At 36.4% G+C, this 16,067-nt stretch overlaps 1 protein-coding gene across 2 annotated transcripts in view; it reads right to left on the bottom strand.

The window, feature by feature from the left end:
* Positions 1-323: 323 nt before the first annotated feature.
* Positions 324-16,067, bottom strand: part of LOC141561551 (uncharacterized) — a 41,598-nt gene continuing 25,854 nt past the window's right edge. The window contains exons 3-7 of one of the 2 annotated variants that reach the window (XR_012488081.1): positions 12,794-12,881; positions 8,884-9,288; positions 4,972-5,256; positions 4,652-4,863; positions 324-743 (exon numbers count right to left, since the gene is read on the bottom strand). Coding sequence is in view for 1 of the 2 variants with exons in the window: in XM_074301337.1 (XP_074157438.1) it covers positions 709-743; positions 4,972-5,256; positions 8,884-9,288; positions 12,794-12,884 (816 nt within the window). In the remaining variant the exon portion in view is untranslated. Of the gene's footprint in view, positions 744-4,651; positions 4,864-4,971; positions 5,257-8,883; positions 9,289-12,793; positions 12,885-16,067 lie in introns of both variants that reach the window. The other variant, XM_074301337.1, reaches the window with a different exon arrangement.

Genomic DNA, 16,067 nt, shown 5'->3' with positions numbered 1-16,067 from the left:
TGTGAAGATTGTACCTGCTGCCAGTTTATTTCTTTGTATGACAGACAAATCAATTAGATTAGATTGATTGATTGTAAGCTAGATAGTTCTTTAGTTGTGTCTGACTCTTGTGATCCCATTTGGGGTTTTCTTAACAAAGATATTACCGTAGTTTACCATTTTCTTCTCCGGCTTATTTTACAGATGAGGAAACAGAAGCAAATAGAATTTAAGTGATTTAGCCAAGGTCACACAGCAAAGATCTGAATTTATAAATTTGACTTGAGACTTGGCACTCTAAGCCACTTAGCTGCTCCATAAATAGGTAGACAGACCAACAAATAGAGCATTTCTTAGGTATTTAATATATGCCAAGCACTCCTAATAAAAGTACAAATAAGCAAGACAGTCTCTGCCTTTCAGAAGTTTGTATTCTAATGAGGGAAGATGATACATAAAGGTGAACTGGAATGTGGAGGCAAGGGTTGAAAGAAAGCCACAAGACAAGTCCTGGGAATAATGTGAAGGGTGGATAAAGTCCCTCTTTAAAAAAAATTGGAGTAAATAGTAACTGATTAGGATCTGGAGCAGAGATTTCTTGAGCTTGGGAAGGCAGTTGGTATGGAAGCTGGAGAGCAGTGTCAGTAGTGAATAGATTATTGTTGCCTCTGAGAAAAGGAAACCAGGTTGGCTGCCAGCAGGGTAAGGTTGTGGTTCTTCTTCAGGTTGTTAATAGTAATCATACGTGTGATGAAACCTTCTTCCTGGAGAAGGAAAAATAAAAATTTAGGGAAAAGGAGTTTGGTAGTAGAGGCAATCCTTACTTCTCATCTGAATAGATCTCTAGAGACCATATAGAAAAATCATAAGGTGAAAAGTGAAACTTTTTAAATAGATATTTTATAGTGAAGAGCCCTCTTCTTTTAAAAGTTGTTCTCTTGAATTTGTAAGACAAGATGCTGCCTAAATTTGTGGGAGTATCAATAGGGAAGAAAGAAAGGATAGTGGAAATTGATGAATCGTTGATTAAAAATGACAAATTAATGAATGGTTGGAACCAGCAAATTAGTAGATGGTAGAAAGGCTAGTGATAGAATTTGCTAACTACTAGCTGATGAGCATATCAGTGAAAGTCAAACTGACAGAAAGTAGAGCCAGCTATATTTAACTTTCCCTGGGACAGAATCATATAGCTCCTTAGTGATGTCAAAAAGGCTATATGATGTCTCTAAGTGCTTAGTTATTTCCAAGTTTATGGGGAAAAGCATATAGACAAAAGAATAAATGACTTTAAAATGGTTCATTTTTGTTTCCCTTTGAAAAAGGATAGAAGAGAACTAGAGAAGTGTTACTAGAAAATGATTTGGGCATTTCATTGGACTATAATGGACCCACTTCAGTGTGAATCATCCATGGTAATATGAGAATTGAAGATGCTACAATCTTTGCTGCTTGAGGGCACAAGGCCAATCCAGTGATGGTCTGAGAACATCGTGCCCTGGTCAGAACATACCTGATGTACTATGTTCAGTTCAAAGTATCAAAAATTAGAAAGGATTGAGAAACTGGACAGAATCCAGAAGAGACTTACAAGAGTTGTTAAGAACCTCAAAGTCATCATATGAGAATTAGTTGAAAGAACAGGGGAGGCTTAACCTAGAAAAGAGATTTAGGGAAGACATTGCCATAGTGGGGATTAGAATTGGTTTGCTTGATCTCAGAGGAGAGAAATAGGAACCAGAATTGCAGGGAGGAAGATTTAAATTTGATATAAGGAAAACTTCATAGTGATTAGAAGTATCTAAAAGTGGAATGTGCTGTTTTGAGAGAGTGACTGTCACTCAACAAATTATCTATGAAGTACCTACTGGGTGCCAGGCACTATGCTAAGTGCCAGGGATCTAAAGAAAAATAAAAACACATTTCCTGTTCTCAAGAGGCCATAGTTTAATAAAAGAGAAAACATACAAACAACTATGTAGAAAGCATATAGAGGACAAATTGGAAGTAAGCAACAGAGAGGAAAGAGTGAATTGTCAAGCAAAAACTTATTTAGGAGCTGTGGAACACTATGTTTTGTTCTTCATGCCCCAGGAGGTCACCTCTGATCTGATGCTGGACCAATGCCCAGAACTAATGGAGTGATCACAAAATAACATGTCTTACCAATCCTTTTTCTCCCCATCCAATATATACTACGCACACTAGAAAATAATTGATGGCAACTTGCAAATTTGTCAAAAATTGTACATTTGCCAGTTCATTTTATATTTCAACCTTGAGGGTGAAATCAAGCAGAGACTGAGGAGGAATGTAAATTTCAACAAGTTCAGACACACATACTCATCTCTTGACTTTATTATAAAATGTCTTTATCAGAATCCATTCTCTACCCCAATCCCACCTGTACAGCTCCATTTAGACAGTACAGGTGAGAGGAGGGTTGGAATGCAATGATGTGACAATGCACTGTACATTGGACATCTAAAAGCTCACTCAGTTTTTTGCTTTCCTAGTATTACACATTTAACCATACATTCTTTAAAATGCCAGTACTTTAGCCTATTTTTCAAAGTTCAACTCAATTACCACTTCCTGAAAGCTTTCCTAATCTCTCCAACTGTTTTCATTCTCAGACTTGACATAGCATTTTGTATTTTAATTTTCTAATATATAGCATTTACTATTATTGATTAGGGAAGTTATTATTTTACTGTCATATTAATAAACAATTGGGATCCAGGCTTTCTTCCTTTATTTCCTCATTTAAAGTCCAGCTCCAGTAAAAAGTTAGTCTCTGAAGAATGTTTGATGGATGATATCCTAACTCTAAGATACACACTCTTATATCTTAGATCTACTTAATTAGAAGAGATTCCTTCTGTTTAGAATGTAAACAAAATCTAGTTTTTACCTGGAAGAAGCCCCTATTCCCTCAATCAGAGTTTATGATAGCCATTTCATGAAGCAGAAAACTAATGAGAGCCATCTTGATGGAGTTGGGTTATCCTGTATAGATTGCTGGAGGCATCTGAGCCTCATGATCAAGCCACATTCTTAGCAGGAGTAAGTGAAGGCTTCTAGCCCAACTCCTCCATTCAGAGTTGGTTTTTAGTTATGAAGGGAATTTCCTTGTAAGTATTATTTAAAACTTTCAGGCTTTCCACATCTTTTGTCTTTAATTATGAAAGAAACCACTAACCATCGATTTATTGATTATTGGCTATCCTAATTAATAAAATCACTATTGATTATCCAGAAACTCTGTCTCTTAGGATTTTTCGTTCATCACATTATTTATTTAATATAATTGTCTGAGTTGAATATAAACTTCATGAGAACAAGCACTATGTTTTAATCTAAGCTTTGCAGCTCTATCTGGATATATACTTATGACTTGACTTCAATTCCACAAAGATCTGATTTTGTTAGAGTGGGCACTCTCTTCACTAATGCAAATTTCAACATTTTGATGATTTTGGATATAATCCCTAAAAGGGAAAAAAAAACTAATACTTTCTGTGGTTTAAAAAATCATCATGATATAGCCTTCAAGATTTAATAAGCTAGTCTTATATAATAAATATTCTGTCATCAAACCCGTGCTTTTAGTTTTTCCAGCTCTCTTGAGCCTGCCAGACTTTGTGTATCACTGGCATAATCTTTGAGAACCCAGTGTCACTCCCATGACACCAAGAGACATTATAGGGGGACTTTAGTAGAAGTCTCAATATAAACCATAAAATCATACTTGACTTTTGTCTTCAGATTAAGGTTACAAAAGTAATTCTTTCAAAAATTTTCCCAAATATCTACTGATTTTCCCCTTTAAAATAATTTTTTAAAAAGTACTGGAAAATGTTGAAGGGAGGAGAGCACACAAATATGTATCACACTTTAAATATATATAAAACAATGTCTAATGACATTTTAGGGCAGTTAAGTGGCTCAGTGAATACAGGTCCTGGAGTCAGGAAGGTTTATCTAACAGGTTTAAATCTCTTTTTAGGCACTTACTAGCTGAGTAATTCTGGGCAAATCATTTAACTCTATATTCCTCAGTTTCCCCATCTGTCAAATGAGCTGGAGAAGAGAATGACAAAGCACTTCAATATCTTTGCCAAGAAAACCTCTTTTAAAGAATCAGACCACCTGAAACAACTCAACAAAAACAATGATGATATTAAGACTTCTATAGAACACAGTGAGAACAAGTGCTAACAGGAACACTCAGAGTGGTCAGAATTCATTTGACAGATACAGTCATTTGATTTAATTATGGTACTCCCCTCAATTCCAGACAAAGTGACCAACTAGCTGATAGCCACACTCTCCATTCCATTTCCTCCCTCCTCACCTTTGCATATGCTATTCCAATGCACTCCCTCCTTATATCCACTTATTAAAATATTTAACTTTAAGACTAAAATCTGGAGCTTTCCCCTACTTAAAGTCCTTGTCATTAGCGTTCCCTTCCTTCTCAAATCCTTAAGCACTTACTTGTCTAGGAAATGGTGTATGCCTCCAGTAGAATGGAAGTCTTCTGAGAGCAATACTTATTTTTCATTTTGCTTTTATATTCACATCTACCATAAGACCTAACACAATAGATACTTAATAAATGATTGCTAATTGAAAAATTTTACTTAGAATATAAGTAGGTGACCCTTACCTGTGGCTAGTACAGCTTAGATTTATTTACAGACCGGTCTGTAAATTATTAAGCACTTAGTAGATCCTGAGCACTGTGCCTAATCTATATGTCTCAGGAATATTCAGAAATACTCTTCCTTCATTCCTTAATTTTCCATTTTCCTCAAATAACAAACATTTTCTCCTTTTTTTCTTAAAATCGGCATTCTCTCCTTCCTCCAGTCAAAGTAACTAGGAATTCCCAACAGAGACATTCAGTTAATTGTCATTAGTGATGATTTTTTTAAATGGTGAATCACGAATTGCTTCACTGTCTGTTTAAGTATGAATCTCACTTACTTGGATACTTTCGAATAGTCCTAAATGGTTGGAAATTCACATCCGTCTCTATTATGCGACAAACATATTTCTCATTGAGTTTGACGGGGTATCTCAGGACAGAATACACTCTATATGCACCATTCATCTGCTCCTCGAAGATCTCCACGGTGCTGTAATTGGACAAATCCCTCTCTCCCCGATCCAGCCAAGTCACATTTGGCAAGTAGTACCAGCCTGAAGAGACGCAGGTGGCCACAGTTTCATCATCGATTTCCTTGAATTCCACTCGGGGTTCCTCAGAATCTAATTATACAAAATAACAAAACAATTACTGGCTTTCTGATTTTAGCCCCAGTGATAACTGCCCTTGAGTGCTCTGGGATAAGCAGGAATCTTGGGCTGACTTTCAAGTTAACCCCTTGTGCTGTGGGAGTAGAAACATAATGGAAAAAAAGCACTGATCTTGTAACAATGCTATCTATCTATCTCTATCTTAACTATTGCTGTTTTAGTCTGAATCTGTGATTTCATTTCAAGCCCTGAATAGAAAGAAAAATGTACATGTAGCAAGTAGAGAGTTAACTCAAAATCAAGAAGACCCGAATTCAAGGTTTATCTCTGATATGTACTGATAACTGAAGTCTGGACACCTGCCTCTCTCAGGCCTCATTTCTTAGGAATTGCAATCCCTGGAACAAATTCCACATCCAGTCTGAGAAGATTAATAGCTATTTTATCCTCCCCTGGAAGATTCTAATATGCTTTTCAAAGGTCTGCCAGCCCCTTCTCAAAGCCTGTGCACAAATTTTAAATGGAAATAGTTCTCATTTGTTAAATTGTCCAAGGTTTCAATAATCAAATGATTACAATATAGGAAATAAAGAATTTGGAAATGCATGAAATGTCCCTTTAAAATATGGTGGCAGCTCTACTGAATTCAACGGATATTTCATGAATGCCTGTGACATACAAAGTATGATGTTAAGGGCTATAGAGAATTCATTGAAGTTTAACACACACCATTGTCCTTAAGAGTTACAATTTAAGGAAGGGAATAAGACTAACTAATATGAGATCTTGGACAAGTCTTGTTATTTCTTCAGACCTCATGTTCCTCATCTCTAAAATGGAAGAATTGTTATAAGTGAGTACTTAGGTCCTTTCTAGCACTGATTTTCAATATCAACATATACTTAAATATCAGCTGTATAGAGAAATCTGCTGGGCACTGAGAGTGATAATAAAATTAAGATAGATATGTTCCTTGCTTTTTGGGCTTCACAATTTAGTATTCAGATATGATACATACACAAACACCTGGGCTGCAATATATGTGATAAATATATACAAAACAGGCCCAAACCTGGGGGAACAAGGAACACATGAATTATTGCCAATCAAAGAGAATAAAGAAGTCTTCATGGAAGGGATGGCATGTCACCTGAACCTTGAATGTTGGGAGAATATCAAATAAAGGAAAGAGAAAAAAATGAACAAAGGCAGGAGAGCACAGAACAAGTGGGATGGATGGCATTAGCTCCTAGTGGCTAGAAGGTGGTATACAGGGTGGAGAAAAGAATGAGACAAAACTGGAAAGATAAGGTAATGATTATGGGGAATCTAGAACACTAGCAGGAGTTTGAACTTTGTTTTTCAGACAATTAAAGAGTTTTGGTTAGGGGAATGACATGATAGGATCCATTCTAGGTTAATCCAGAAGCAGTGTAAAAGATGGAATGCCCAAAACACATTATCTCCTTACTTGCTCCTCACTGGGATCTATTCTTCTCTTAAATGCAATTTCAAGTGCCATCTTCTACATGGCTTTCATGTATTCGGATTCCACTCCCCACTTCCTCAATCTGTTAGTACCTCCCTCCCAAATTATTCTGTACTTAATGACTTTGTACACATTAGTAGGGCAGCTAGAGTGGATAGAATGCCAAACATGGAGTCAGGGAAACATCTCCCTGAGTTCAAATCTAACCTTAAATATCTACTCATAAATATTTACTTACTTGTTTTGTCTCAGTTTGGGAGCCAACAAGCGTCCTTTTTTAGCTCCTAAATTCTGTTCTAGTTCCTGCTTTGTCAGGTTCCTCACCTGTAAAATGAACTGAGGAAAAATAGGGCACACTACTCCACTCCAGAATCTTTACCAAAAAGAAACTCAAATAGGGTCACAAAGAGTTGTACGTTACTTAAAAATATATTAACTTTATATTTATACTGTATTGGTTTTTATAGATAATTGTTGTCTTCTCCATTAGAATGTAAACTCCCTCAGACTAGGAATTTATCTCATTTTTTGTGCATGAAATTGCAGTGCCTGTCCTAGCACAATGCCCAGCATATAGTAAGTCTTTAATAAATGCTTTTTGATTGGTTGGATAAGGTCTGGAAGAATGTGGATGAGGGGGGAGAAAAATGAAGAGATTATTTCAATATTCCAGGCAGTTGGCAATGAAGGAATATGCTAGGATAATAACAATGAAAACATGGAAAAAAGGATATATTCATTGTTATTCAGTAGTTTTCAGTTGTCCAATTTTTTGTGATTCTATTTGGGATTTTCTTGGCAAAGATACTGGAGGGGTTCATCATATCCCTCTCTATTTCACTTCTTCATATGAAGAAACTAAGGAAAACAGGGTCACATAACTAATAAGTGTCTGAGGCTAGATTTGAATTAGTGAAGAGGAGTTTTCCTGATTCCTGACCAAGCACTCTATCCAAAATAGTCAGTGGAGATTACACAACCTAGCACAATGTCTGGCATATAGAAGGCATTTAATAGATGCTTTAATAGATGAATTGACAGGATCTTATAACTGATTAGATGTGAAAGGTAACAGAAATCCATTTTCCCTCCCTTCCACTCCCCATCTCATTAAAAAAAAAGTGTATAACAAATATGGCTAACAAAACAAGTGCCCACAAGAGCTATATGTAAAAATATATGACTTATTCTGCATTGTAAATTCATTACCTATATTATTATTATTTTTTTCATTACCTATATTATTCATGTCATGTTCTATCATGGAAAAGTTAAAGAAAATCCATTGACCTGACCATGTTCATAACTCAAAGAATGGTGGTGTCACTATCAGGAATAGAGAAATAGTAAAGAGCAACAAGCCTGGGGGAAAATATTTTAGCTTGAGTTTATTTAAGCCAAATTGATTTTGGAATATACAGGTAGAACTCTTCACCCAGAGTTCTCTCCTGCTAGAGGGACAACCCCTTTCCAAAGGACTTATCGGGCCTGAATAACTCAAATGAATAGTGAAAGGTATCTTCCAAAAGTTCTGTTTGAGATAAGTTGGGGGTTAGAGATACAGACTGAAAAGATTTCTGTATTGAAGATTTTGTGAAGAGGCATTAAATGGTTCAAACTATAGTAGAAAAGAGATTCTACTTGCAATTCTGCTTGTTAACTGGCAAAACTGAAGTTCAATAATTCTGGAACCATAAAATGAGGGATTGCACCAAATAGTCTCTAAGGACCTTTTTAGATCTAGAATCTCAGGTGCACTGATAAATTGACAACATACGTAAAATAGTGACCAGAATCTGAGACCAAGTACTCAGAATTTCTCTAAAAGCAGTTAGGTGATATAATAGTGATGAATGTGGAGTTAGGCGGATCTGAGTTCAAATTCAGCCTCAAACATTTACTGTGTGACTCTAATTTTTCTCATTCTTGGTTACCCCATCTGTAAAATGGGGATAACAATTATACATACCATCTAAAATTATATAAGGATTAAATATAATATAATAAATTATAATATAATATATAATATACATTATATATAGATATATTATAAGGATCAAATTAAATAACATAGGGAAAACATTTTGTAATTTTTAAAGCACTATTTAAATATTAGGGTTTGTAGATACAGCTCCAAGTAATTCCCTTACCTTCTACAATTAGCTTAATTTTACTTTCACCCCGTCCAGTTGGAGAGATAGCAAAACACTTGTAGATTGCTTGATCTTGGAAATTCACATTTTTTAATAAAAGGGATAAGCTTCCTTCAGAAATTTCTTCAGGATCCACAGAAACTCTTTTCTCATACATGGAGTTCTGTTCCTCCACTTGTTCCTTGTCATTTTTAAACTGGTAAACCACTTTTGAGAACATCTCAAAAAAATCATAGAACCTGAAGAAACGGTAATAATCATTGTCATCTTCCACCATAAATTCCTCCTCGATGTCTTCTCTTTCCCAGTAAAACTCAAGGTTGTCTGTGCCTTTCACGAAGGAGAAATGGCAAGGCAAGATAACATCAGTGTAAGGGTGGACTCTTATTTCATCGATAGCCACTGGGAACATCAGAGATGGAGACAAAGTTAAGTAAAATGCTCACAAAATGAATGATTCTCAATTTCTCAGGACGTAGTAGCTTTACAAGGACCAATGGTTACAGGAACTCAAAGGTCTGGCTTTATGTCACTAAACAGAATTTCAGATGAAATGCACTGAAATTTTAGAATCTTACAGTGTTTCATTCAAACCCCTCCTTTTCTTTCTCCCTAACCCTCCCATCCCCCAGAGAAAGGAAATAAAATCACCTAGCAAGTAAATGATAAAGCTGGATCTAGAATTCAGGCTTGTGGAACTAAAAAGGACACTTGCTGATTCCCAAACTTTTTGACCTCAAAGATTATTATATTTCATTTGGTAGAAAAGTAGAGTCTGCATATTGTGAGTATGGGGATTCATAGAAGGAGGGAGGCTTTTTTTTTTAATGGAAATAATGGGAAAGTAAGGAATAAGTATCCCAAGGGGGTGGGAGGAAGGTCTGGCTAGTTTGAGGTTATGGGTGACATGTCTAATTGGACAAAAAAAATCAAAAAATAAAAATAGATCATCAGGAAACCTAAGGAGGAAGGAATCTTAGGAAGAATTTAAACCAACATTCCCATTTGATTGATGATAAAAATGAGGTCAAAAGAGTGACGTGATTTGCTCCTAAGTCATACAGTTAGTAAATGTTGAAGAACCAAGAACCTTTCCTTCTCTGTGACACTGTACTATTTCCACAACACTGTGCCTCCACTTTCTAGAGATGTCTCACAGGCAGTGGGAAAGGATCCAGCCCATTTCTCATCTGATAAAAGACTAAAAAGAGCTTTTAAGGAGAAATTCTGCAGACATATGAAACTTCGTTTGTTTTCTGTAAGTGGACTTCAATAGTTAAGAAAAGTAAGAACTCCACAGAATCAAACACAATTTTGTACAAATTCTAAGAAGCTAGACTTGCGGATAATTAGACAACTAAGTAGGAAAGTAGATAAAGCACTGGGCCTGCAGTTCAAAGACCTGAGTTCAAATCTAATTTCACATCTTTATATTACCTGTGTGGGCAAGACATACCCTCTATATATCTCAATTTTCTCATTTGTAAAATGCAAAACAAATTTTTGTAAAAAAAAATATGAAAAAAAATTTGTAAAAACCTTTATAAAATAATAACATCTACTTCCCAGAGTTGGTGTAAGGATGAAATGAGATAATAATTGTAAAAATGCACAAAGTTTGGCACATAATACATGTAATTATATTTAATATTTTTCTCATAATAACTTTTGGTATCCCTCTAATGTGATTATAATACCCTCTTCACCTACTGACAACCGTACTCTAATCTCTCATTTATTAAATAACAAGGAATTCTAGTAAATGTTTAACAGTTGGCTCTCCCAAAAACTATGGGACACACTGTTAAGTTTAATCTTCATTATTAATCTTTTCTCCATCACTTTCTCAATCTAGACAATCAACAAAATCATAAACCAAGTCCTAATTTGTAGCGTTTGCAGATTTCCAAAATACAAATGTTCACAATGAAAATTTTACACTAAAAATTTGTAATAAGCTCTCTCAAGCTAGGAATATACAACCCATGGCCTAATATTCAAAATTTTGAATTTATATGTACCAGGACTGACTAGGAGGGTTATGACCTCCCAAATAGCATTCTTTGTCTCATGTTGTCTTCACCCAGAGTTCTCTCCTGCTAGAGAGACAACACCTTTCGGAAAGGACTTATAGGGCCTGAATAACTCGAATAGTAGAAGGTAAAATCATTCCAAAAAAGCATTTATTAAATATTTATCCAAGTTCCTTGCTCCCCCATATAGTCCCTTGCTACTCCTCCAATTTCTTTATGAGATTGCCTTCCAACATCAAAAATTTTCCCTTTCTCTAGATAGGAAGCTAAACTCTGAGATTCCTCGGTTTGAGGTTGCTGACAGTCTCAAAGAATGAACCTGGCCAGGAAATCTATCCTTTTCTCATTAGAAAGCTATATTCCAGAATTTAACTTCCTAGGAACTTCTCTTTCCTATGTTCAGGAGGCTGGGATTCAGAAACTCACCACTTAACTATTTGGTCCTCCTATGGTCTCTCAAACTGAGAAGTTATAACATTGCCTCTCTAAGGCTGAGCCAAAGAATACAAAATTTAAGACGTTTCTTCTTAAGTCATATCCACAAGAATACAGCAAGGGTGCCTCTAAGCAAGTCAAAGTTTATTTTTCTTGTGGGTATGTCCATATACTCAGGATATGTGTATACAGGTCTTTGGAGGAAAGTGAGAATCACTGATATTTTGTGGTAATTCCTTTACAGAAATTCCATGCTTGCTTTTCTTTAAAGGAAATTTAAAACCATAAGCTAATACTATTAGATTGGAGTACTTTAGGACCTGGAAGAAAGATAGAATCCATAAGAAAGAAAGAAATTACTGTTCGTTGTTATGGGCTGCTATGTTGTTCCATTGAGTCTGACTCTTCCTGACTTCATTTACTTTTCCAGACATTTTTACAGATTAGGTAACTGAGGAAAACAGAGGTTAACTGCTCAGAACCATACTAGTAACTAAGTATCTGAGGTTAAATTTGAACTCAGATCACCTAGCTGCTCAAGGACAAGTATTGATCTTGCCATTATATTTTCTGAAATCAAAATTGTCCTATGATTAACATATGCATAGTTACTATCTGAGGACTCTATTGGTTATATTTGTTGAGCACTATTCTGAAATTTCCCAGAGAGAATTCTGGATAGGAAAAATAAACCAAAGAGTGAATGATATTTTGAGGGCAGGTCTCGAGATTGGACCAGATCCATATAAAAGATACCTAGGATTCTAGACCACAATTATAATTAGTTAGTTGGCTTTTCTCTGACTCTCCTTATGAGGGTTAGCTACTTCCTACTCCTATTTTATGTATGCAATTGAGTAATGCTTTTCTGTCCCTGCATTAAAAAAAGCACAGATCTGCTTGATTTAAACTAGATTGAGTCTATGGTTGGATCCAGCTTCCATAACCTTGGAGAGACAAGAAGAATTGTTGGAAGTCATAGAGAGTATTTGCGTGCCTGAGAATTGTTAACAGGTTAGATCAGTTGGTTGAATTACCCCACCCATAGTTTTTAGGTATAGTATTTGACCACAGGTGGGATTTTCCAGTGCAGACCTAAAAAAACTCTCAACTCAGGTTATTAACCATCTATCTATGGGAGAATGGGTTTCAGTCTTCTACAGTTGTGTTATTTCCTTTTATAGTTTTAATAATGCTTTCTAAAGAATATAATAGTACTTGTTAGGCTGTCCGTCCAAATCTGGGGTTTAGAAAATATGGCCACTGCAATTTAAAGTTTTTCATTGTGAGTTGTATGTGTGTGTTTGAGATTGCTACAATATGAAGCCCTATGATAGTACATAATAGTCCAGATGGGTTTCTCAAAAACAAGTAGAATAAAGAATGAAACTATTCCTTTCTCAGGGAATACTCACAATCGTTTTTGTAAACTGACTCACCTGCATGCTGAATGAGCAGAAGTATGCTGATGATCATCACCAGAAAGGAAGATACTCTCAAAGCAACCCACGGGGAAAGACAGAACATCTGCTTTTGCGAGAGAGAACTTTAGTCAAAATGATCACAATGATTCTGAAGAAGGGATTGGGGAAATCTATACCAGTAACCAACAGTTCTCCAAATCCCCAGTAAGTACTGAGGGAGAGATCTGAACCCAGGTCTTGTAAGGCTAGATACAGGCTTACAAGATTTTATATTGTACCATGATGTTTCCCTTATACAATATGCAGTATTTTTCTAGGCTCAAGAAGAACTTCTGATATAATACTTCATGGACTCAGGATTTCTTCCAAACAAATGATTGCTAGCCCTTTTTGGATTTTGTTATGGAAAAGGCAGCAAGATTAAAGTTAGGGCAAGAATGTAAGTGTATTAATACCTAGCATAAAAAGAAGGAAGGAAGGAAGGAAGGAAGGAAGGAAGGAAGGAAGGAAGGAAGGAAGGAAGGAAGGAAGGAAGGAAGGAAGGAAGGAAGGAAGGAAGGAAGGAAGGAAGGAAGGAAGGAAGGAAGGAAGGAAGGAAGGAAGAGGGAGGAAAAGAAGGCAGAAGAAGAGGAAAGAAGGAAAAGAGGGAAGAAGGGAGAAAGGGAAATAGGGAGAGAGAAGAGGAGCTCACAATCTAATAATTCATAGATAAACATATAGATACATGGATGTATACACATTTATTTATTAATTCATTCTTTTGTTTATTTAACATTAAGTTCCTATCGAATAATATCAATGTATATAAAACTGAATAAAACATAATAGTTTAGATAATGTCCCTGCCATTGTGGAGCTGACAGTTCAGTCATAGAACCATGGAATTACTTCAATTCTCCCTTCTAGGACCCAACTGGAGTTAAAAACAGCCACACTATATTTGATTGCAAGCAAATGCTAAGAATAATTAAATAAGCATTGGCTCCAAGTGTAGCCCTTAGACATTAAAAGGCAGCCCTACTTCTTCTAAGAATATAATAAAGTAGCGTGATAGGTTTGAACATTCAGAGGACATTCAGGCTTGGTGGTCTCTAGGGAATTGTTCCAAAAGAAACTGTCCAACCTAAGTCATTCATTCCTTCAAACACATGTAAAACCTTCAAAATTCCTTGGAAAAATAAAGGTTCACTTCAAAAGTGAATTGTAGGAAGCAAGGGGATGGGGCAAGAGAACTTGTAATTGATGGACTCTCTAATTTAGATAACGTTGAAGGAGATGGACCTTTAATGGAGTCTTGCTGTGATGACATGGTGAGCTTCTTTGATTGATTTCCAAAAACAGTAATGGTCTCCTCTGATTTGTTTAACTGAGGTACAAGAAGATGCAGTTTTGTGGAAAGAACCTCTCCCCATAGCCTATAAGAGATCCAGGGAGAAATGGCTTTATCCATTATTTTTGCATCATTTTTCTTTCTGGGGTCTTGCTGACTCTTGGAATTGCAGCAAAGAATCTGTGTGGATGTGTATGTGTATTTGATTTCTCCTCCTCTTGCCAAAAAATAATCACTTATCACAGAAGTAGCAGGAAAGTTAAATCTCCTCTACAATCTTGAATACCATCTCTCCCCACAAAGCCCTATTGGAACACCTCAGGATCCTGAGCCACAAGAGCCTTGGAAATAGTCATGTCCTTTATATACCCCTCGTCTTACTTCAAAGCTAGACTTAGCAGCCATCATTGAGGGGAATGATCCTTGTGGAAAAGAGGTCGGTCAATATTATCAATTGCAATCTATGGGGCAGGCAAACCAGCCTAAAGCATCAAGGTCAAATCAAATCAAAAGCAAGTCAAATCACTACTACCACCCTAACTACCATCTCCCTCCACATCCTGATGGAGATAACCCAGGACCCTGAACCCAAGGGCCTTGGAAGTACCAATGCCCCCTCAAACCACAAATCCTGCTTCCAGCCCAAACTCCATAGTCACTATTGAGAGGACAAATCACTATGAGAAGGGGGTTACCTTCTTTACCACCACAAATATTAACTATTAACTAGTTTCTAGTGACAGATTTACATACCCCAAAGAACTCTAGCAGTATCTTCAAAAAGCCCCAATCCTATTTCCAATCCAGCCCCACTGGCCATCATTCCAGGAAACAATCCAAGCTTATCAATTAATCCTGGAGGTGCTATAGCCATAGCTACTAATTCAGAAAATTCTTGCTATCAAAGTCCTTGCCATTTTTAGATTGATATCATTTTATCAATCAAGTGACAATAAAGAAATGTCATCATCTATTTTGCTGCTAAACCATAAGAACCATTCTGTTTGACTTTCAGCTAAAATCTCTTATGTTGTGTCCCTCCCATTGTTATGTGAGCCCTTGAGAGAAGAGACTATCCCCCTTTTTTATTTGTATCTCTGGCATGCAGAATACTGCTTTGTACACAGTAAGCCCTTAATAAATACTTATTCATTCACTCATATGACCATATGAAACATACTTGTATGTAGCATGAAGATGAAAATTTCTAGACCTTGCAATTGCTATCACCTTCTTCCTCTTTCTGTTTCCTTCTCTAAGCACAGATCAATGATGGGAACCCTAACAAATGGATGTTTCCTATCTTAGCGAGTACTCCCCTTTCTTGAGAGGGAAGTATAGTGAGAATAATTGGTGTGATTTAAGTTATCTGTATATGACCATGCATAGCTTTTCAAACTTTACATCTGATACATCTCCTGTGGTGGGGGAAATTTTAAAAAATATGTCTTTCACTTTGAACAAGATGAGGTGAGATCTTTCCAGACAGTTGTGAAAATCGAGCAAGGCTTCACCTACTTCAGAATTTGAGTAGGGCTGAAGGACTTTGAAGATTGAGTCAAGAGCATAATCCGGTCCCCTTCCTCCTTTCCTCCCATGACACAATTTCCTCCCTATGTCAGTCAAAATATGGGCAACTATGTACTTATTGTCAAGTTCAATTTCGTGGGTAGATCTGTAGTTTAGAATGTGAGACTCTCAGCCTATGAGGATGAGGGTCAGTGGTGGGAGGGAGTGTTTTGCATTAGGGATTAAAGGGGCAGTCCTGCCCACAGGAGGCGCTTCCTCCCTTCTCAGGAGAATGTACAATAAACTGCTTTTCTCTAGAGATCTCTCCAGCTTTTTTATTAAATGGTAACTCCTCACTATTTCCGTACTACATGGTTTGATACTCATATTATGCATTAAGCATCTTTGTGAGGAGAGACCCTCTTATTTGCATTTCAGGATAATCCTGGA

Source organism: Sminthopsis crassicaudata, chromosome 3 (genome assembly GCF_048593235.1).
Source record: "Sminthopsis crassicaudata isolate SCR6 chromosome 3, ASM4859323v1, whole genome shotgun sequence".
Classification (NCBI taxonomy): domain Eukaryota; kingdom Metazoa; phylum Chordata; class Mammalia; order Dasyuromorphia; family Dasyuridae; genus Sminthopsis; species Sminthopsis crassicaudata.
The sequence above is the reverse complement of the archived record's forward strand: the minus strand, read 5'-3'. Positions and strand labels throughout refer to the sequence as shown.